General features: G+C 37.9%; 1 protein-coding gene across 1 annotated transcript in view; it reads left to right on the forward strand.

Moving 5' to 3' along the window:
- The window catches only part of LOC109260284 (fibronectin type III domain containing protein 3C1-like), a 92,032-nt gene extending 89,113 nt beyond the window's left edge, over positions 1-2,919 (forward strand). The window contains exons 26-27 of the mRNA XM_053891351.1: positions 1,411-1,532; positions 2,025-2,919. Coding sequence (XP_053747326.1) covers positions 1,411-1,532; positions 2,025-2,363 — 461 coding nt within the window. The 3' untranslated portion in view covers positions 2,364-2,919. The remainder of the gene's footprint in view (positions 1-1,410; positions 1,533-2,024) is intronic.
- Positions 2,920-23,592: the final 20,673 nt, after the last annotated feature.

Raw genomic sequence — 23,592 nt, forward strand, 5'->3', positions numbered from 1 at the left:
TGATTTGTTCAAGTACACCTTCAACCCCTTTCCCTCTCTCTTCCTTTTCTGGAATTCCTATTATACGGATATTGTTCTGTTTGATTGCATTACTTAGTTCTCTAATTCCACCTCATACTCCTGGATTTTTTTATCTCTCTTTTTCTCAGGTTCCTCTTTTACCACAATTTTTTCTTCTAATTCGCCTATTCTCTCCTCTGCCTCTTGAATCCGTGCTATGACTGACTCCATTTTATTTTATACCTCATTTATAGCATTTTTTTAGTTCCTCATGACTATATCTTAGTCCCTTGATCTCTGTAGTAATAGATTCTCTGCTGTACTCTATGCTTTTTTCAAGCCCAGCTATTAATTTTATGACTATTATTATAAATTCTTGTTCCACTATATTGTTTAAATCGTTTTTGATCAATTTGTTAGCTTCGCTACTTCCTGGAGTTTCTTTTGAGGAGAATTCTTCTGTTTTGTCATTTTGGGTAGTCCTGGGGTGGCGCCAAACTGCAGGGCACTTCCCCTGTGCTGTCTGGAATAACTTGTGTTGGTGGGCGGAGCTGCAGTCAGACCTGATGTCTATCCCCAGCTCACCACTGGGGCCACAGTCAGACTGGTATGTATCTTATCTTCCCCTCTCCCAGGGTCAGGACTCACTGTGGAGTGGTGTAGCCCCTGTCTGGGCTACTTGCACATTGCCAGGCTTGTGGTGCTGTTTTGATGGGATCTGGTATATTAGCCGGGGTGGATCTGTAAGGTGCACAGGGACAGGAGGGGTAGGCTCAACTCGCATTGCAGTTGGTGGTCCCTGTGGGAGGGGCCCTGCAGCACCAGGAGGGAGGCAGACTTGTTGGAGGGATGGATCCACAGAAGCACAGCATTGGGTGTTTGCATGGTGCAAGCAAGTTCAGTGTCGGGAACTGGTTCTCTTTGGGATTTCAGCCTCTTCTGCAGGCCTCTTGTCTATGCTTGACTCCTGAGAATCCATTCTGCTAGTCTTCTGGCGGTTTTCTGGGTTATTTAGGCAGATGTGGGTGGAATCTAAGTGATCAGCAGGATGAGGTGATCCCAGAATACTCCTATGCCACCATCTTCCCTAAAAGTCTCATTTTCTTCTTTTAAAATCACTTCTGATTTTAGGCAAAGCTGATTTCCAGCCCCACTCACAGCCATTCCTTCCTGGGACTCCAGTCACAACACAGATTATTAATTGATAGTTTTAAGTTAAAATTTTTATTACAATCATTAAGATTTCTAATGGTACTGCAAAAGACTTTACAATAAGGACTATATATATTTCTTAGATTAAGCCTATACAGACTGCCTTTTAATGATCATGGGAAATTGTATCAGATTTCAACATCTTCAAGGTCACCTAGGAAAAATTAAAACCTCTAAACTAAAATTCTCTTTTCCTAGCACCTAAATTACAGCATGTGAATAGTAATACCTGTGAGGTCAAATGGGAGCCTTTGGAGCCAATAAAAGGAGATCCAATTGTTTACAACCTTCAAATCATCACTGATAAAGGAACTGACCTGGTAAATTCTTGCAAATTTAGTCTTTAAAATTTTATAATTTTATATCCCACTTGGGATTGAGCTCTTGTTGTGGAATAAGATATCCTTTTAGAACATTTAAAGTAATGAAATCTTATCCAAAAGACCTACCTTTTCCCTAAAGTTTTATCTATAGATTACTTATTTTGGAACAATTTGCTTATTCACTTAATTAACATATCAAGACAATGATTTGATATTTCTAGGTTTCACTGACCACATGCACAACTCCTTTGAAACCAAATGAAATTAAAATTTAACAATTATAAGTCTTTGTTATTTCTTACACTGGACAAAATTGCGTGAGCAGTACTGAGTCCTCATGATATTATAGCCTGTAAGAGTAATTTTGTTTTATTTTTGCTGTGAACATATTTATGAGATGAATGGGTTAATTCATATTTTTCTTGTCAAAAACTATACCATATTATTGGCAAAACAATATAATTTTCACTTTGTCTCAATTTTCTTTAGATTTACAAAGGACCAAACACTTCATTCTCCTTTTCCAAATTTGTCACAAATTCACATTATCGCTTCAAGGTCTGTGCTGGACGCCAATACCACACTTCTGATGGGATACAAGAGTTCTGGGGACCATATAGCCCCAGCACTCTTTTCTCCACACATAAGCAACATCCAGGGCCTGGAAAAGGCAGTGATGGAAAGGGGGGAAACAGCCCTAGTGAAGAGAAAGAAGAAAAGCCCAGAATGGAGATGAGTGATGATACATTTATTCTAATCCTTGTGATAGGATTTGCACTAGTTGCTATTTTGTGTGCTGTTGTAATTCAATATTTTCTAATCAACTAATTTTTATGCACTTTACCTTTTTAGGAAGTTCTAAAACAAATTACATCAAATATAGAAATTTCTAGATACATCTCAATTCTTACTTAAAGTAAATCTCACTTGGTAGAAATCCTTGTGAACATTCACCTAACAGCAAAAGAACTGCTTTATACTCAAGAAATTCATTGTGACAATATAAGAGATTTTATTAGGAAATGGGTCTATTTTAAACTTGAGAATGTTAGCAATAAAAACAGTTCCACTATTATGTAAAACTATCTAGAATTTCTCATGAAAACCATTTCCAGCCTTAATTTTTCTAATTAATATTTCGCAATTTTTTTTAGAATTATGAGAGGATAACAGCATTTTGGAATTTTATTTAGAAAAAAGTGGGAAAATCAATTCTATATGTCAACTTACAATCATATGAAATAATAAAAACATATCTACCAATGATCTGTACTGTAATTTTTTCAAAGTAATGTATTTAGCTGTTTCGCTTGTGCCCTGATAAATACTTTGACAGTAGGTAAACTTAGGGCACTTTGGGAGTAGAAGTTGGAAAGTGGGGAGCCATTTTATACTATTCTAAACCTATTCTAAACTCTTTAAAATACATGCAGTGGTGGTTACCCTCTAATCAGAAGGATTAAACATACATATAATGACCCACACTTGTACACAGCATATTAAAATGATTTCTTTTGGTGAGGGACAGACTAGCACACAAGATAGCTCATGGGGAAAATGAATCCCCATAGCAATTGGCTTGGAAAGTGAGAGGGACTAAATTTTGTGGTTTCTTGCAACCAACAGGGCTTAAAGCCTGGAGTGTTAAAGGTTGATGGGCTTGGCTAGAATAGACCCCAGAGGGGAGTGTGCTGCTCTGGGAAGGAAAAAAAAAAAAAAAGGCAGGCAAACAATCTGCTGATACACAATGAGGAAACAGCAATCTGAAGAGTGCCTGTGCCACACAGTGGGGAGTTTATTCACTCATCTCAGAGCCCATCCCAGACACTTCTCATGGAGAGACCCCTCTAGGAAACTGATAGGCATCATTTCCCTTTACCTGCCCTCAGCATAAGCATAGGGACACCTGCAGGAACCAGGGTAGCACCAACACTCACTAATTTACACCAAGCCCCACCCTCCACGTTCACATGGAACACCCCCATCCAGTCACACTTCCCTCAGTCCCAGCACAGTAGGCCACATCCCCCGGAAGACAAGCCTAAACCACTGCTCACACCACATCTCCCAACATGGGAGTTTTGCAGAGCCTCAATACCAGTGGCAGTGGCAACAGATCTTATTTAATAAACAGACCAGAGTTCACCTAGTTAAAATGTGCCACATGCAGGACAGAGACCAAACACTGTCCACAATAGGCAAAGAAAGCCTCTACAGATGACTGGCCTGAAGTATAAAAGACAAAACAGCAGAGCGCATGCAGTACCCATTAGAGACACTCCCAAACACTGAAGGCCCTGGGGATTAGGGGATACTACACAGTAGGGCTCACAGGACCTATTCATAAGGCCATTACCCTCCAAGAACAAGAGATATAGTTTACTTTCCTAACACAGAGAAACAGGCACAGAGACTTAGACAAAATGAGAAGACAGAGAAATGTATCCCAAATGAAAGAAAAGGAAAAGACCATGGTCAGTGATCTGAATGAAAAAGACATAAGTCACATGCCTGACTAGAGAATGTAAAGTAATGATGTTAAGAATACTCACTGGGTACTGGAGGAAGATGGCAGCATAGGAGGACGCTGGGCTCACCTCGTCCTGCTGACCACTTAGATCCACCCACATCTGCCTAAATAACCAAGAAAACCACCAGAAGACTAGCAGAACGGACTCTCCGGAGCCAAGCGTAGACGAGAGGACCACAGAAGAGGGTAGGAAGGGGGGAGAGGAAGTGTGTGCTACATGGACTGGTGGGAGGGAGCCGGGGCAGTGGAGGGGCAGCCCCCCGGGCAAGGCAGAGCCCCCAAGTCTGGCTTACAAAAGCGGAGGGGCTGGACAGAGTGTGTTCTGACAGCCAGCAGGACTTAACATCTGGAATGTTATAAGCCAAAAGTTCTCCTCACAGAGCAGGAGGGCGAGAGGACAACGGGAAGGAGAATTGTTGAGCCCCGGAGGCCAGAGCTCAGTTCAGCGGGGAACAAAGGCGCTCGCCAGCGCCATCTCCCTCGCCCATCACCCAGCCAAAATCCCAAAGGGAACCGAAACTTGTTTGCACCACACAAACATCCAACGCTGTGCTTCTGTGGATCTATCCCTCTGACGGGTGTGCCTCCCTCCCGGTGCCACAGGGCCACTCCTGAAGCGGACCACTGAAGGCAAAGCAAGCTGAGTCTGCCCCTCCCACCCCTGTGCACCCTGTGGATCCACCCCAGCTAATATGCCAGACCCCATCAAAGCAGCACCACAAGCCTGGCAGTGTTCAAGTAGCCCAGACACGGGCCACACCACTCCACAGTGAGTCCTGCCCCTAGGAGAGGGGAAGATAAGGTACACACCAGTGGCCCCAGCGGTGGGCTGGGGGCAGACATCAGGTCTGACTGCGGCCCCGCCCACCAATGCAAGTTACTCTAGACAGCACAGAGGAAGAGCCCTGCAGTTCTGCACCACTCCAGGAACTATCAAAAATGAGGAAACGGAAGAATTCTCCTCAAAACAAACTCTAGGAAGTAGCGACAGCTAACGAACTGATCAAAAATGATTTAAGCAATGTAACAGAAAATGAATTTAAATAATAGTCATAAAATTAATCACTTGGCTTGAAAAAAGTATAGAGGACAGCAGAGAATGTATTACTACAGAGATCAAGGGACTAAGAAACAGTCAGGAGGAAATAAAACATGCTATAAATAAGCTGCAAAATAAAATGGAGGCGACCACACCTCGGATTGAAGAGGCAGAGGAGAGAAGAGGTGAACTAGAAGATAAAATTATGGAAAAAGAGGAAGCTGAGAAAAAGAGAGATAAAAAAAATCCAGGAGTATGAGGGGAGAATTAGAGAACTAAGTGACACAATTAAACGTAATAACATACGCATAATTGGGATTCCATAGGAGGAAGAGAGAGGGGAAGGTACTGAAGGTGTACTTGAAGAAATCATAGCTAAGAACTTCCCTGAACTGGGGAAGGAAAAAGGCATTGAAATCCAAGAGGCACAGAGAACTCCCTTCAGACATAACTTGAATCGATCTTCTGCACGACATATCATAGTGAAACTGGCAAAATACAAGGATAAAGAGAAAATTCTGAAAGCAGCTAGGGATAAACAGGCTCTGACTTATAAAGGGAGACCCATAAGACTAGTGACGGATTTATCTGCTGAAATGTGGCAGGCCAGAAAGGAATGGCAGGAAATCTTCAATGTGATGAACAGAAAAAATATGCAGGCAAGAATCCTTTATCCAGCAAGGCTGTCATTCATAATAGAAGGAGAGATAAAAGTCATCCCAAACAAACAAAAACTGAAGGAATTTGTCACCACTAAACCAGCCCTACAAGAGATCCTAAGGAGGATCCTGTGAGACAAGGTACCAGAGACATCACTACAAGCATGAAACCTACAGACATTACAATGACTCTAAATCCATATCTTTCAAAAATAACACTGAATGTAAATGGACTAAATGCTCCAACCAAAAGACATAGGGTATCAGAATGGATAAAAAAAAAACAAGACCCATCTATTTGCTGTCCACAAGAGACTCATGTTAGACCCGAGGACACCTTCAGATTGAAAGTGAGGGGACGGAGAACTATCTATCATGCTACTGGAAGTCAAAAGAAAGCTGGAGTAGCCATACTTATATCAGACAAACTAGACTTTAAAGGCTGTAACGAGACATGAAGAAGGGCATTATATAATAATTATAGGGTCTATCCATCAGGAAGAGTTAACAATTATAAGTGTCTATGCGCCAAATACGGGAGCCCTCAAATATATAAAACAATCACAAACATAAGCAACCTTATTGATAATAAAGTGGTAATTGCAGGGGACTTTAATACCCCAATTACAACAATGGATAGAACATTTAGACACAGGATGAATAAAGAAATAAGGGCCCTGAATGATACATTGGATCAGATGGACTTGACAGATATATTTAGAACTCTGCATCCCAAAGCAACAGAATATACTTTCTTCTCGAGTGCACATGGAACATTCTCCAAGATAGATCACATAGTGGGTCAGAAAACAGCCCTTCATAAGTATACAAGAATTGAGATCATACCATGCACACTTTCAGACCACAATGCTGTGAAGCTTGAAATCAACCACAGGAAAAAGTCTGGAAAACCTCCAAAAGCATGGAGGTTAAAGAACACCCTACTAAAGAATGCATGGGTCAACCAGGCAACTAGAGAAGAAATTTAAAAATATATGGACACAAATGAAAATGAAAAGACAACAATCCAAACGCTTTGGGATGCAGCAAAGGCAGTCCTGAGAGGAAGATACATTGCAATCCAGGCCTATCTCAAGAAACAAGAAAAATCCCAAATACAAAATCTAACAGCACACCTAAAGGAAATAGAAGCAGAACATCAAAGACACCTCAAACCCAGCAGAAGAGAAATAATAAAGATCAGAGCAGAAATAAACAATATAGAATCTAAAAAAACTGTAGAGCAGATCAATGAAAGCAAGAGTTGGTTTTTTGAAAAAATAAACAAAATTGATAAACCTCTAGTCAGGCTTCTCAAAAAGAAAAGGGAGATGACCCAAATAGACAAAATCATGAATTAAAATGGAATGATTACAACCAATCCCTAGAAATACAAGCAATTATCAGGGAATACTATGAAAAATTATATGCCAACAAACTGGACAACCTGGAAGAAATGGACAAATTCCTAAACACCCACACACTCCCAAAACTTAGGAAGAAATAGAAAACTTGAACAGACCCATAACGAGGAAGAAGTTGAATCAGTTATCCAAAATCTTCCAACAAATAAGAGTCCAGGACCAGATGGCTTCCCAGGGGAATTCTACCAGACATTTAAAGCAGAAATAATTCCTATCCTTCTCAAGCTATTCCAAGAAATAGAAAGGGAAGGAAAACTTCCAGACTCATTCTATGAAGCCAGCATTACTTTGATTCCCAAACCAGACAGAAAACCAGCAAAAACAGAGAACTACAGGCCAATATCCCTGATGAATATGGATGCAAAAATTCTCAACCACATACTAGCAAATCGAATTCAGGAGCATATAAAAAGAATTGTTCATCGTGATCAAGTGGGATTCATTCCTGGGCTGCAGGCCTGGTTCAACATTTGGAAATCAATCAATGTGATACATCACATTAATAGAAGAAAAGAAAAGAACCATATGATCCTGTCAATCCATGCAGAAAAAGCATTTGACGAAATTCAGCATCCTTTCTTAATAAAAACCCTTGAGAAAGTCGGGATAGAAGGAACATACTTAAACATCATCAAAGCCATTTATGAAAAGTCCACAGCTAATATCATCCTCAATGGGGAAAAACTGAGAGCTTTCCCCCTGAGATCAGGAACACGACAGGGGTGTCCACACTCACCGCTGTTGTTTAACATAGTGTTGGAAGTTCTAGCATCAGCAATCAGACAACAAAAGGAAACCAAAGGCATCAAAATTGGCAGAGATGAAATCAAGCTTTCACTTTTTGCAGATGACATGATATTATACATGGAAAACCCGATAGACTCCACCAAAAGTCTGCTAGAACTGATACATGAAGTCAGCAACGTCGCAGTATACAAAATCAATGTACAGAAATCAATTCCATTCTTATACACTAACAATGAAGCAGCAGAAAGACATATACAGAAACTGATCCCATTCACAATTGCACCAAGCATAAAATACCTAGGAAAAAACCTAACCAAAGATGTAAAAGATACAAAAGCTGAAAACTATAGAAAGCTTATGCAGGTAATTGAAGAAGATATAAAGAAATGGAAAAACAATCCGTGCTCATGGGTTGGAAGAACCAATATTGTTAAAATGTCGATACTACCCAAAGCAATCTACACATTCAATGCAATCCCAAGCAAAATTGCACCAGCATTTTTCTCAAAGCTAGAACAAGCAATCCTAAAATTTGTATGGAACCACAAAAGGCCCCGAATAGCCAAAGTAATATTGAAGAAGACCAAAGCAGGAGGCATCACAATCCCAGACTTTAGCCTCTACTACAAAGCTGTAATCATCAAGACAGCATGGTATTGGCACAAAAACAGACACATATACCAGTGGAGTAGAATAGAAACCCCAGAAGTAGACCCACAAAAGTATGGCCAACTAATCTTTGACAAAGCAGGAAAGAATATCCAATGGAAAAAAAAAGTCTCTTTAACAAATGGTGCTGGGAAAACTGGACAGCAACATGCAGAAGGTTTAAACTAGACCACTTTCTTACACCATTCTCAAAAACAAACTCAAAATGGATAAAGGACCTGAATGTGAGACAGGAAACCATCAAAACCCTAGAGGAGAAAGCAGGAAAAAAAAACCTCACTGATCTCAGCTGCAGCAATTTCTTACTTGACACATCCCCAAAGGCAAGGGAATTAAAAGCAAAACTGAACTATTGGGACCTCATGAAGAGAAAAAGCTTCTGCACAGCAAAGGAAACAATCAACAGAACTAAAAGGCAACCAACGGAATGGGAAAAGATATTTGCAAATGACATATCGGACAAAGGGCTAGTATCCAAAATCTACAAAGTGCTCACCAAACTACACACCCAAAAAACAAACAATCCAGTGAAGAAATGGGCAGAAAACATGAATAGACACTTCTCTAAAGAAGACATCCAGTAGGCCAACAGCCACATGAAAAGATGCTCAACATTGCTCCTCATCAGGGAAATACAAATCAAAACAACACTCAGAGACTATGTATTCTAATCAGGAGACTATGTATTCTAAATGAACAAATCAGGAGACTATAGATGCTGGCGAGGATGTGGGGAAACGGGAACCCTCTTGCACTATTGGTGGGAATGCAGACTGGTGCAGCCACTCTGGAAAACAGTGTGGAGGTTCCTCAAAAAATTAAAAACAGACCTACCCTATGACCCAACAGTAGCACTGCTAGGAAGTTACCCAAGGGATACAGGAGTGCTGATGCATAGGGGCACTTGTACCCCAATGTTTATAGCAGCACTCTCAACAACAGCCAAATTATGGAAAAAGCCTAAATGTCCATCAACTGATGAATGGATAAAGAAATTGTGGTTTATATACTCAATGGAATATTACATGGCAATGAGAAAGAATGAAATATGGCCTTTTGTATCAAAGTGAATGGAACTGGAGAGTGTTATGTTAAGTGAAATAAGTCATACAGAGAAAGACAGATGCCATATGTTTTCACTCTTATGTGGATCCTAAGAAACTTAACAGAAGTATACAGGGGAGGGGAAGAAAAACAAAAGAGGTTAGAGAGGGAGAGAGCCAAAGCATAAGAGACTCTTAAAAACTGAGAACAAACTGAGGGTTGATGGGGGGTGGGAGGGAGGGGAGGGTGGGTGATGAGTACTGAGAAGGGCACCTTTTGGGATGAGCACTGGGTGTTGTATGGAAACCAATTTGACAATAAATTTCATATTAAAAAAAGAATACTCACTGCACTTGAGAAAAGAGTGGAAAACATGAGGGAGACACTTAATACTGAGATAAAGAATAACATAGCAGAGATACAGGGCTAAAGAAGCAAAACGAGAAATACACTTGATGGAATGAACAGCAGGATGCAAGAAACAGTAAGGAAATTCGTGATCTAGGAGAGTAATGGAAAGTAATCAAGCTGAACAAAAAAGCACAATTATTTCCTCAATTGTTAAGGAATAGAGAACCCAAAAATCTATGGCTAACTAATCTTTGACAAAGTAGGAAAGAATATCCAATTGAATAAAGACAGTCTCTTCAGCACATGGTGTTGGAAAAACTGGAGAGCAACATGCAGAAAAATGAACCTGGACCACTTTCTTACACCATACACAAAAATAAACTCAAAATGGATGAAAGACCTAAATGTAAGACAGGAAGTCATCAAAATCCTAGAAGACAAAAACTTCCTTTACCTAGGACACAGCAACTTCTTACTCAACACATCTCCATAGGGAAGGGAATTATTTTTTTTTTTTTTAATTTTTTTTTAAGTTTATTTATTTTTGAGACAGAGAGAGAGACAGAGCGTGAATGGGGGAGGGGCAGAGAGAGAGGGAGGCACAGAATCAGAAGCAGTCTCCAGGCTCTGAGCCATCAGCCCAGAGCCCTACGTGGGGCTCGAACTCACGGACCGCGAGATCGTGACCTGAGCTGAAGTCGGACGCTCAACCGACTGAGCCACCCAGGCGCCCCTAGGGAAGGGAATTAAAAGCAAAAATGAACTATTGGGACCTCATCAAGATAAGATGCTTCTGCACAGCAAAGGAAACGATCAGCAAAACTAAAAGGCAACCAACGGAATAGGAAAAGATAATTGTAAACGACATACATGATAAAGGGTTAGTATCCAAAATCTATAAAAAACTTATCAAACTCAACATCCAAAAAACAATCCAGGGAAGAAATGGGCAAAAGAAATAAATAGACACTTTTCCAAAGAAGACATCCAGATGGCTAACAAACATGAAAAAATACTCAACATCACTCATCATCAGGGAAATACAAATTAAAACCACAATGAGATACCACCTCACACCAGTCAGGATAGCTAAAATTAACAACTCAGGAAACAACAGATGTTGGCGAGGATGAGGAAAAGAGTATCTATTTTGCACTGCTGGTGGGAAGGAATGCAAAATGGTAGCCACTCTGGAAAACAGTATGTAGGTTCTTCAAAAAGTTAAAAATAGAACTACTCCCACAACCCAGCAATTGCACCACTAGGTATATATCCAAGGGATACAAGTGTGCTATTTTGAAGGGGTACATGCACCCCAATGTTTATAGCAGTGCTATCAACAATAGCCAAAGTACGGAAAGAGCCCAAATGTCCAGCAACAGATGAATGGATAAAGAATATGTGGTGTGTGTATATATATATATATATATATATATATATATATATATATATATATAAAATGGAATATTACTCGGCAATCAAAAAGAATGAAGTCTTGACATTTGTAACTACGTGGATGGAACTAGAGGGTATTATGCTAAGTGAAATTAGTTTGAGAAGACAAATATCATATGATGTCACTCATATGAGGACTTTAAGATACAAAACAGATGAACATAAGGGAAGGGAAGCAAAAATAATATAAAAACAAGGAGGGTGGCAAAACATAAAAGAATCTTAAATACAGAGAACAAACTGAGAGTTGCTGGAGGGATTGTGGATAGGGAATAGGCTAAATGGATAAGGGGCATTCAGGAAGACACTTGTTGGGATGAGCACTGGATGTTATACACAGGAGATGAGTCACTGGAATCTACTCCTGGAATCATTATTGCACTATATGCTAACCAACTTGGATTGAATGAATGAATGAATGAATGAATAAATGACTTAGGGAACTCAATGACTCCATGAAATATAAGAGCATTCGTATTATAGGAGTCCCAGAAGAAGAAAGAAAAAGGGGGAAGAAAATTTATTTGAAGAAATAATAACTGAAAACTTCCCTAATCTGGGAAAAGAAACAGTTATCCAGATCCAGGAAGCACAGAGAACTCTCATCAAAATGAACAAAAGCAGATCCACAGCAAGACATATTGTAATGAAGTAGCAAAATATAGTGATAAAGAAAAAATTTTAAAAGCAGGAAGAGAAAGAAGACAGTGAGGTACAGAAGAAAACCTAAAAGGCTATAAAGGGATTTCTCAGAATAAAATTTCCAAATCAGAAGGGAGTGATATGATATATTCAAAGTTCTGAGTGGGACAAATCTGCAGCCAAGAATATCCAGAAAGGCTATCATTCAAAATAGATAGTTTCTCAGACAAACAAAAACTAAAAAAGTTCATGACCACAAATAGTCCTGCAGGAAATATTAAAGGGGACTCTTTGGAAAGAAGAAACCAAAACTAACAGTATAAAGGTAGCAAACACAAAGGCAGTGAAAATGAAGATTTCTTTTTTTCTTTTTTTTTAATTTTTTTAAAAATATTATTTATTTTTGAGAGAGACAGAGACAGAGTGCAAGTGGGGGAGGGGCAGAGAGAGAGAGGGGGAGACATAGAATCCGAAATAGGCTCTAGGCTCTGAGCTGTCAGCACAGAGCCCAACACAGGGCTCAAACTCACGAACTGCAAGATCATGACCTGAGTGAAGTAGGACCCTTAACCAACTTGGCCACCCAAGTGCTCCATGAATATTTCTTTAAAAAATCAGTCAAAGAACTCACAAAATAAAAGCATGTAAAATAGAACAACATATACCTAAATCGTGAGGAGAGGAGTAAAGAACGAGTTCAAACTTAAATGACCATCAACTTAACACATACACTGCTATATGCAGAAGAGGTTATATACAAACTTAATAGTGGTAACCATATATCAAAAACCATGAATGAATATGCAAATAAATCCAGAGAAAGAAATCCAAATATATCACAAAGAAAATCAACAAACTAGGGGTGCCTGGGTGGCTCAGGTCATGATCTCGCCGTCTGTGAGTTCAAGCCCCGCGTTGGGCCCTGTGCTGACAGCTCAGAGCCTGGAGCCTGCTTCAGATTCTATGTCTCCCTCTCTCTCTGCCCCTCCCCCGCTCATGCTCTGTCTCTCTCACTCTCAAAAATGAATAAATGCTAAAAAAAAAAAAAAATTAAAAAAAAGAAAATCAACAAACCATGAAAGATAAAAAGGTTCAGACAATTTTAATCTTCAAAAACAACCACAAAATGAATAATAAATGAATAATTTATTCATGAATAATTTATTCAATGAAGCCATATGTTCTTGGGTTTTTCTGTGCTGGCAGATTTTTGATTCCTAATTCAATCTTCATTCTTGCTATTGGTCTAAAAAGATTTCCTACTTCTTGGACTCAAGATTCATGATCTAATCTTGGTAACTTGTGCATTTCTAGGAATTATCTGTTGGCTTTTTCTAAGTTACATGACTTGTTAGTATATGACTATAGTAATCTATTATAACTATGTATTTCTGTAGTTATCTGTTATATTGTTTTCTCTTCCATTTCTTATTTTGGTCTTTGAGTCATCTTTTGCTTTCTAGTGAATGTCGTTAAAGCACCCCCAATTTTGTGTATTTTTTTTAACGGGTCATTATTTTCAATGTTACATTGTTTATTTTGGTCTCTGTTTTACTTATTTCTGATTTTTCATTGTTATTTCCTTCCTCTGCTAAATTTCAGCTTTTTTTCTTTTTCTAGTTCCTTCTGGTATAATGTTAAGTTGTTTACTGGAACTATTTTTCTTAATACAAGCATTTATAAAAGCATAAATTTCACTCTAACTGCATCCCTTAAGTTTTGGAATATTGATTTTCGTTTGTTTTGAGACATATTTTGATTTGCTGTTTGATTTCTTATTTGGCCCACTGCTTTTGCAGTAGTATGATGTGCAATATTTACATATTAAATATTTAATATTTACATTATAGATTTTCCAGCATTGTCTGATTGTTGATCTTTAGTTTTGTACCATTGTGGTTGGAAAATATACTTGGTATGATTTCGGTCTTCTTAAATTTGCAACACTTGTCATATATATATATATTTTATGTGATTTAACCAAGAGAATCTTCTGTGTGTACTTGAAGAAAATGTATATTCTATTTTTCTTGGATGGGATGCTTTACATATATCTTCTAGAACTATGTATTCTAAAATATACTTCAAGTAAAAAATGTTTTAAAAAAAAGACATAGGGTGACAAAATGGACAAAACAAAACAAGACCCATCTACATGCTGCCTACAAGGGAATCATTTTAGAACTAAAGTCATCTGCAGACTGAAAGTGGAGAAACTTCAGTGCAGACTGAAAGTGGGATGGAGAAACATCTATCATACAAATGGATGTCAAAAGAAAGCCAGAGTTGCCATACTTATATCAGACAAACTAGACTTTAAAACAAAGACTGTTGGGACCGCCTGGGTGGCTCAGCCCATTGAGTGTACAACTCTTGGTTTTGGCTCAGGTCATGATCCTAGGGTCATGGGATCAAGCCCCACATCAGGTTCCACACTGAGCATGGAGCCTGCTAGAGAGTCTCTCCCCCTCTGCCTCTGTCCCCCCAATTGTGTGTTCTCTCTCTCTCAAAAAAAATTAATGAATAAAAAATACAAATAAATAGAATTTTTTAAAAAGACTATTAAAGAAGACAAAGAAGGGCACTATATCATAATAAAGGGGACAATCCAACAAGAAGATCTAACAATTTTAAATATTTATGCACTCAACATACATACATACAGCAGCACCCCAATACATACAATAGTTAATAACAAACATAAAGGAACTATACAACAGCAATACCATAATAGTAGTGGACTTTAAAACCCCACTTACATCGATGGACAGATCATCCAAACAGAAAATCAACAAGGGGACAATGGCTTTCAATGACACACTGGACCAGATGGACTTAACAGAAAATTCAGAACATTCCATCCTAAAACAGCAGAATACACATTCTTTTCAAGTATACATGGAACATTCACCAGAATAAGTCATATATTAGCCACAAAAAAAGCCTCAACAAATTCGAGAAGATTAAAGTCGTACCATACACCTTTCCTACCACAACGCTATGAAACTAGAAGCTGACCATAAGAAAAAAAGTCTGGAAAGACCACAAATACATAGAGGTTAAATAACATGTTACTAAACAATGAATGGGTCAACAAGGAAATAAAAGAAGTAAAAGAATACATGGAAACAAATGAAAATGAAAACACAATGGTCCAAAAACTTTGGGGGATGTAGAAAAGTGGCCATAAGAGAGAAGTTTATAGCATTACAGGCCTACTTCAGGAAGCAAGAAAAACATCAAATAAATAACCTAACCTTGCACTGAAAGGAGCTAGAAAAAGAGTAAGAAAGAAATCCTAAAAGCAGCAAAGGAAGGAAATAATAAAGATTAGAGCAGAATACAGAAACTAAAAATACAACAGATCAATGAAACCAGGAGTTGGTTCTTTGAAAAACACAATAAAATTGATAAAGCTCTAGCCAGATGTATCAAGAAAAAAACAGAGGGGCACCTGGGTGGCTCAGTAAGATGAGCATTCGACTCTTGATTTCAGCTCAGGTCATGATCCCAGGGTCATGGGATCGAGCCCCACATCATGCCTAAAATTCTCTCTCACCCTCTGCCCCTCTTACCCGCTTGTGCTTGCTCGCTCTCTCTCTCTCTCTCTCTCTCTGAAAAAAGAAAAGAGAAAAAAAGAGAAAGGACTCAACTAAATAAAATCACAAATTAAAGAGGAGAAACAACAATAAACACCACAGAAATACAAACAATTATAAAAGAATATTATGAAAACTTATATGCCAATAAATTGGGCAGTCTGGAAGAAATGGACAAATTCCTAGAAACATAAACTACCAAACTGAAACATGAAGAAATGGAAAATTTTAAGAGACTAATGCCCAGCAAAGAAATTGAATCAGTAGTCAAAAACCCCCAACAAACAAAAGTCTAAGGCCAGATGGCTTCCCAGTGGAGTTCTACCAAACATTTAAAGAATAGTTAATGCCTATTCTTCTCAAACTATTACAAAAAATGAAAAGGGAAGGAAAACTTTGAAATTCATTCTATGAGACCAGCATTACCCTGATATCAAAACCAGATAAAGACACTACTAAAAAAGTGTACAGGCCCCCCTGACAAACATGGATGCAAGAATTCTCAACAAGATGCTAGCAAATTAAATTGAATAGTATGTTAAAAGAATTGTTCACCATGATCAAGTGGGATTCATTCCTGGGATGCAAGACTGGTTTGATATTCACAAATCAATCAATGTGATACATTACATTAATAGAAGAAAGGATAAGAACCATATGATCTCATCAAAGATGCAGAAAAAGCATTTGACAAAATACAGCATACTTTCTTAATAAAAACCCTCATGAAACTCGGGATAGAAGAAACATATCTTAACATCATAAAAGCCATATATGAAAAGCCCACAGCTAATATCATCCTCAATGGGGGAAAACTGAGAGCTTTCCCCCTGAGATCAGGAATATGACAGGGATGTCCACTCTCACCACTGTTGTTTAACATAGTGTTGGAAGTCAGTGATCAGCAATCAGACAACAAAATGATATAAAAGGCATCCAAATTGGTAAAGGAGAAGTCAAACATTCACTTTTCATAGATGACATGATACTCTACATGGAAAACCTGAAAAACTCCACCAAAAATCTATGAGAACTGATACATGAATTCAGCAAAGTTGCAGGATACAAAAATCAATGTACAGAACTTGGTTGCATTTCTATACACCAATAATGAAGCAACAGGAAGAGAAATAAAGAAATCAATACCATTTACAATTGCACCGAAAAACATAAAATACCTAGGACAAAACCTAACCAAGGATGTAAAAGTTCTGTATGCTGAAAACTATAGAAAATTTACAAAATTGAGGAAGACACAAAGAAATGGAAAAATATTCCATGCTTATGGATTGGAAGAACAAATATCGTTAACATGTCAATACTACCCAAAGCAATGTACACATTCAATGCAATCCCAATCAAAATTGCACCGACATTCTTCTCAAAGCTAGAGCAAATGATCCTAAAATTTAGATGGAACCACAAAAGACCCCCAAAGAGCCTAAGTAATGTTGAAAAAGAAAACCAAAGCGGGAAACATCACAATCCCAGACTTTAGCCTCTACTACAAAGTTGTAATCATCAAGACAGTAGGTACTGGCACAAAAAACAGACACATAGACCAATGGAATAGAATAGAGAACCCAGAAATGGACCCACAAATGTATGGCCATATAATCTTTGACAAAGCAGGAAAGAATATCCAATGGAGAAAAAGTCTCTTTAGCAAATGGTGCTGGGAGAACTGGACAGCAACATGCAGAAGTATAAACCTGGACCACTTTCTTACACCATACACAAAAATAAATTCAAAATGGATGAAATACCTAAATGTGAGACAGGAAACCATCAAAACTCTAGATGAGAAAACAGGCAACAACCTCTTTGACCTCAGCCACAGCAACTTCTTACTTGACACATCTCTGAAAGCAAGTGAAATAAAAGCAAAAATGAACTATTGGGACCTCATCAAGATAAAAAGCTTCTGCACTGCAAAGGAAACAATCAACAAAACTAAAAGCAACCGACAGAATGGGAAAAGATGTCTGCAAATGACATTTCATATAAAGGGTTAGTATCCAAAATCTACAAAGAACTTACCAAGTTCAACACCCAAAAAACAAATACTCCAGTGAAGAAATGGGCAGAAGACATGAATAGACACTTCCCCAAAGAAGACACCCAGATAGCCAACAGACACATGAAAAGATGCTCAACATCACTCATCTTCAGGGAAATACAAATCAAAACCACATTGAGATGCCACCTCACACTGGTCAGAGTGGCTAAAATTAACAACTCAGGAAACAACAGATGTTGGTGAGGATGTGGAGAAATGTGAACTTTCTTGCACTGTGAGATGGAATGCAAACTGGTGCAACCACTCTGGAAAACAGTGTGGAGGTTCCTCAAAAAATTCAAAATAGAACTACCCTACAACCTAGCAATAGCACTACTAGGAATTTATCCAAAGGATACAGGAGTGCTGATGCATAGGGGCACTTGTACCCCAATGTTTAGAGCAGCACTCTCAACAATAGCCAAATCATGGAAAGAGTCTAAATGTCCATCAACTGATGAATGGATAAAGAAATTGTGGTTTATATACACAATGGAATACTACGTGGCAATGAGAAAGAATGAAATGTGGCCTTTTGTAGCAACGTGGATGGAACTGGAGAGTGTTATGCTAAGTGAAATAAGTCATACAGAGTAAGACAGATACCATATGTTTTCACTCTGTTGTGGATCCTGAGAAACTTAACAGAAGACCATGGGGGAGGGGAAGGAAAAAAAAGGTTAGAAAGGGAGGGAGCCAAAACAGACTCTTAAAAACTGAGAACAAACTGAGGGTTGATGGGGGATGGGAGGAAGTAGATGGTGGGTGATAGGTGTTGAAGAGGGCATCTGTTGGGATGAGCACTGGGTGTTATATGGAAACCAATTTGACAATAAATTTCATATTAAAAAATACTCCACTTATAGCAATGGACAGATCATCTACATAGAAAATCAACAAAGAAACAATGGCTCTAAATGACACGCTAGACCAGGTGGACTTAATACACACACACACACACACACACACACACACACAACATTTCATCCTAAAGTAGCAGAATACATATTCTTCTCAAGTGCACATGGAATATTCTCCAGAATAGATCACATATTGGGTCACAGATCATCCCTCAACAGGTAAAAAAATATTGAGATCATACCATGCATATTTTCAGATCACAACATTATGAATCTTGAAATGAACCACAAGAAAAAATTTGGAAAGCCCTCAGATACGTGAAAGTTAAATAACATCTTACTAAAGAATGAATGGATCAACCAAAAAATTAAAGAAGAAATAAAAAAATACATGGAAACAAATTAAAATGAAAACACAAGAGTCCAAGTCCTTTGGTGTGCAGCAAAGGCAGTCCTAAGAGGAATATATATTGTAATTCAGGCCTATCTCAAGAAATGAGAAAGGTCCCTAATACAAAACCTAACCTTATACTTAAAAAATCTGGAAAGGAGCAGCAAATAAAGCATAAAGCCAGCAGAAGAAGGAAATTTATAAAGATTAGAGCAGAAACAATATAGAATCTAAAAAAGTAAAAAAAAAAAATTAAAAAAAACAGTAGAACAGATCAATGAAACTAAGGGCTGGTTTTTTGAAAGAATAAACAAAATTGATAAACCCTTAGCCAGACTTCTCAAAAAGAAGAGAGAACCCAAATGGATAAAATCACGAAGGAAAGAGGAGAGATGACAACCAACACCACAGAAATACAATTATAAGTGAATACGATGAAAAATTATATGCCAACAAACTGGACAATCTGGGAGGAATGGTCAAATTCCTAGACACTCACACACTACCAAAACTCAAACAGGAAGAAATAGAAAACTTGAACAGACCCATAACCAGCAAAGGAATTGAGTTGGTTATCAAAACCTCCCAGCAAACAAGAGTCCTGGGCCAAATGGCTTCCCAGGGGAATTCTACCAGACATTTCAAGAAGAGTTAATCCTATTTTCCTCAAACTGTTCCAAAAAATAGAAATTGAAGGAAAGCTTCCAAACTCAGTCTACAAAGCCAACATGACCATGCATCTAAAGCCAAAGACCCCACTAAAAAGGAGAATTACAGGCCAATATCCCTGATGAACCTGGATGCAAAATTTCTCAATAAGATACTAGCAAATCAAACCCAACAGTACATTAAAAGAATTATTCACCATGATCAAGTGGGATTTATTCCTAAGCTGCAAGGCAGGTTTAATATTTGCAAAACAATCAATGTGATACACCACATTAATAAAAGAAAGGATAGGAACCATATGATTATTTCAAGAGATGCATAAAAAGTGTTTGACAGAATACAGCATCCTTTCATGATAAAAACCTTCAAGAAAGAGGAATATAAGGAATGTATCTTAACATTATAAAAGCCATATATGAAAGGCCCACAGCTAATATCATCCTCAATGAGGAAAAAATGAGAGCTTTCCCCCTAAGGTCGGGAACACAACTGAGATGTCCACTCTCGCCACTGTTGTTCAACATATACTGGAAGTCCTAGCCTCAGCAATCATAAAACAAAAAGAAATAAAAGGCATACAGATCAGCAAGAAAGAATTCAAACTTTCACTCTTCACAGATGACATGACACTCTTCATGGAAAACCTGAAAGACTCCACACAAAAAAACTGTTAGAGCTGATACATGAATTCAGCAAAGTCACAGGATACAAAATCAATGTACAGAAATCAGTTGCATTTCTATACACCATTAATGAAGCAGTTGCATTTCTATACACCAATAATGAAGCAGCAGAAAGAGATATCAGATTGGTCCCATTTACAATTGCACCAAAATCAATAAGATACCGAGGAATAAACCTAACCAAAGACGTAAAAGATCTGTATGCTGAAAACTACAGAAATCTTATGAAAGCAATTGAAGAAGATACAAAGAAATGGAAAAACATTCCATGCTCATGATTGGAAGAACAAAAATTGTTAAATGTCGATAATACCCAAAGCAATCTACACACTCAATGCAATCCCTACCAAAATAACACCAGGATCCCCCACAGAGCTAGAACAAACAATCCTAAAATTTATATGGAACCAGAAAAGACCCTGAATAGCCAAAGCAATCCTGAAAAAGAAAATCAAAGCTGGAGGCATCAAAGTTCTGGACATTAAGGTGTATTACAAAGCTGTAATCATCAAGGTGTATTACAAAGCCGTAATCATCAAGACAGTACGGTATTGACACAAAAACAGACACCTAGATCAATGGAATAGAATAGAGAACCCAGAAATGGGCCCACAAATATATGACCAACTAATCTTTGACAAAGCAGGAAAGAGTATCCAATGGAAAAAAAGACACTCTCTTCAGCAAATGGTGCTGGGAGAACTGGACAGCAACACACAGAAGAATGAAACTGGACCCCTTTATTACATCATACACAAAAACAAATTCAAAGTGGATGAAAGACCTAAATGTGAGACAGGAAACCATCAAACTCCTAGAGGAGAAAACAGGCAGAAACCTCTTTGACCTCGGCCACAGCAACTTCTTACTTGACATGTCTCTAGAGGCAAGGGAAATAAAAGCAAAAATGAACGACTGCAATTCATCAAGATGAAAAGCTTCTGTACTGCAAAGGAAATAATCAGCAAAACCAAAAGGCAACTGATGGAATGGGAGAAGATATTTGCAAATGACATTTCAGATAAAGGGTTAGTATTCAAAATCTACAAAGAACTTACCAAACTCAACACCTGAAAAATAATCCAGTGAAAAAATGGGCAGAAGACATGAATAGACACTTTTCCAAACAAGACATCCAGATGGCTCATAGACACAAAAAAAGATGCTCATCACTCATCATCAGGGAAATACAAATCAAAACCACAATGAGATACTACCCTCACACCTTTCACAATGGCTAAAACAAACAACTCAGAAAACAACAGATTTTGGCAACAATGTGGAGAAAGAGGATCTCTTTTGCACTGCTGGTGGGAATGCAAACTGGTGCAGCCACTCTGGAAAACAGTATGGAAGTTCCTCAAAAAATTCAAAATAGAACTACCCTACAACCCAGTAATAGCACTACTAAGAATTTATCCAAAGGATACAGGAGTACAGGAGTGCTGATTCGAAGGGGCATATGCACCCCAATGTTTATAACAGCACTATCAACAATAGCCAAATTATGGAAAGAGCCCAAATGTCCATCGACTGATGAATGGATAAAGATGATGTGGTATGTATACACACACACACACACACACACACACACACACACACACACACAATGGAATATTACTTGGCAGTCAAAAAGAATAAAATCTTGCCATTTGCAACAACGTAGATGGAACTAGAGTGTATTACGCTAAGCACAATAAGTCAGTCAGAGAAAGACAAATATCATATGATTTCACTCATATGTGGAATTTGAGAAACACAACAGATGAACATAGGGGAAGGGAAGGAAAAATACGATAAAAACAGAGGGAAGCAAACCATAAGAGACTCGTAAACACAGAGAACAAGCTGAGGGTTGCTGCAGGGGAGGTGGGTGGGGGGATGGGCTAAATGGGGGTGGACATTAAGGAGGACACTTTTTGGGATTGAGCACTGGTTGTTGCATGTAAGAGATGAATCACTGCATTCCACTCCTAAAGGCAAGACTACACTGTATGTTAACTAACTTGAATTTAAAGTAAGCAAAAAGAAAAAAAGAAAAATTAATAAATAAAAAGTTGAAATAAAAAAGGATGAATGTATAGATGCAAAGTGCCTATCTAACTGACAAATAACTGCTCTACCAAGACAAAACCTCCAGTACTAAGTGAATAGACATTTCTAGAGAGCTTAGAACTAATTCCTACAAATATAAAAACCTGATATTCCTAGCAAGTAATACTTAGGAATATTACATACTCAAACACTTTTTTTGAAAGGACATTTAGGTTGATGTCACCACACTGGACTGACACCAAGAATCAGTCTAACGTGGACTTGATAAGACCAAAAATTCATATAAAAGTGAATATTATGTTAGACTATCTTCAGTTTTACCACTACATAAAAGAAAAGAAGGATGGCTGCAGGCAGTTCAGAGAAGTATTATTCGATAAGAAACAGAAAGAGCAAAATTATCCCACTGTAACATGGGGCCAAGAAAAACATTTCATTGTTATTTTTACTAAATATAAGCAATAGAAGATATGTTTAACTTGTCATAATGTATTCACATTCTCTTTTTTAAATGTCTTATATTTATGTAAACGAAGAATATATACTACAACTTATAAAATTTAAATATCCAAGAATTAAAATAAATTGCTGTAACGGGACAGAAATATGAAAAATATTATATTTTCTCACACAAAGTATTTAATTAGTCCTACTATTAATACTAATTGCCACTCTTAATTAGTCCTATTGTCTTGTTTAAATAGCATGTATGTAACAGAAAATACAGAAAAGCAATTTTAAATAAACATCTATTTTCATATTTTATATTAAAGCAATAACACATGTGCACAGTTATTTATTATATATTATAGGCCTTTCATGAGTCTTTTCATCTTGTATGGCTGTGTCCTGTGTTGGCGCCCTGAAGTTTCATCACCCCAACTTCATGGTACCATTCGATGGAGAAACAAAAAAATTAAAAAGTTGGTGTTTGTAAATTACATAGACAAGAAACTGGTAAACAGTGGTGCCTCCTGTGAAAGATAAATTAGTAGCTAGAAGAAACCATAAAGTTTTTTTCTTATTTTTTTAAATGTATTTTTAAAATTTTGCACCTTGTGTATCTACTACCTATTCCAAAGTGAGAAAATCACTATTAGTCTTATATAGTGATCGTCCATGGTCAGCTGAGAAAGGTGCTTGTGGGACCACAGGGATCAGTGTTCCCCCTGGAAACGGTG

The sequence above is a fragment of the Panthera pardus genome, unplaced genomic scaffold, assembly GCF_024362965.1.
Source record: "Panthera pardus isolate Hobbes unplaced genomic scaffold, ASM2436296v1 HiC_scaffold_27, whole genome shotgun sequence".
In the NCBI taxonomy this organism is placed as follows: Eukaryota; Metazoa; Chordata; class Mammalia; order Carnivora; family Felidae; genus Panthera; species Panthera pardus.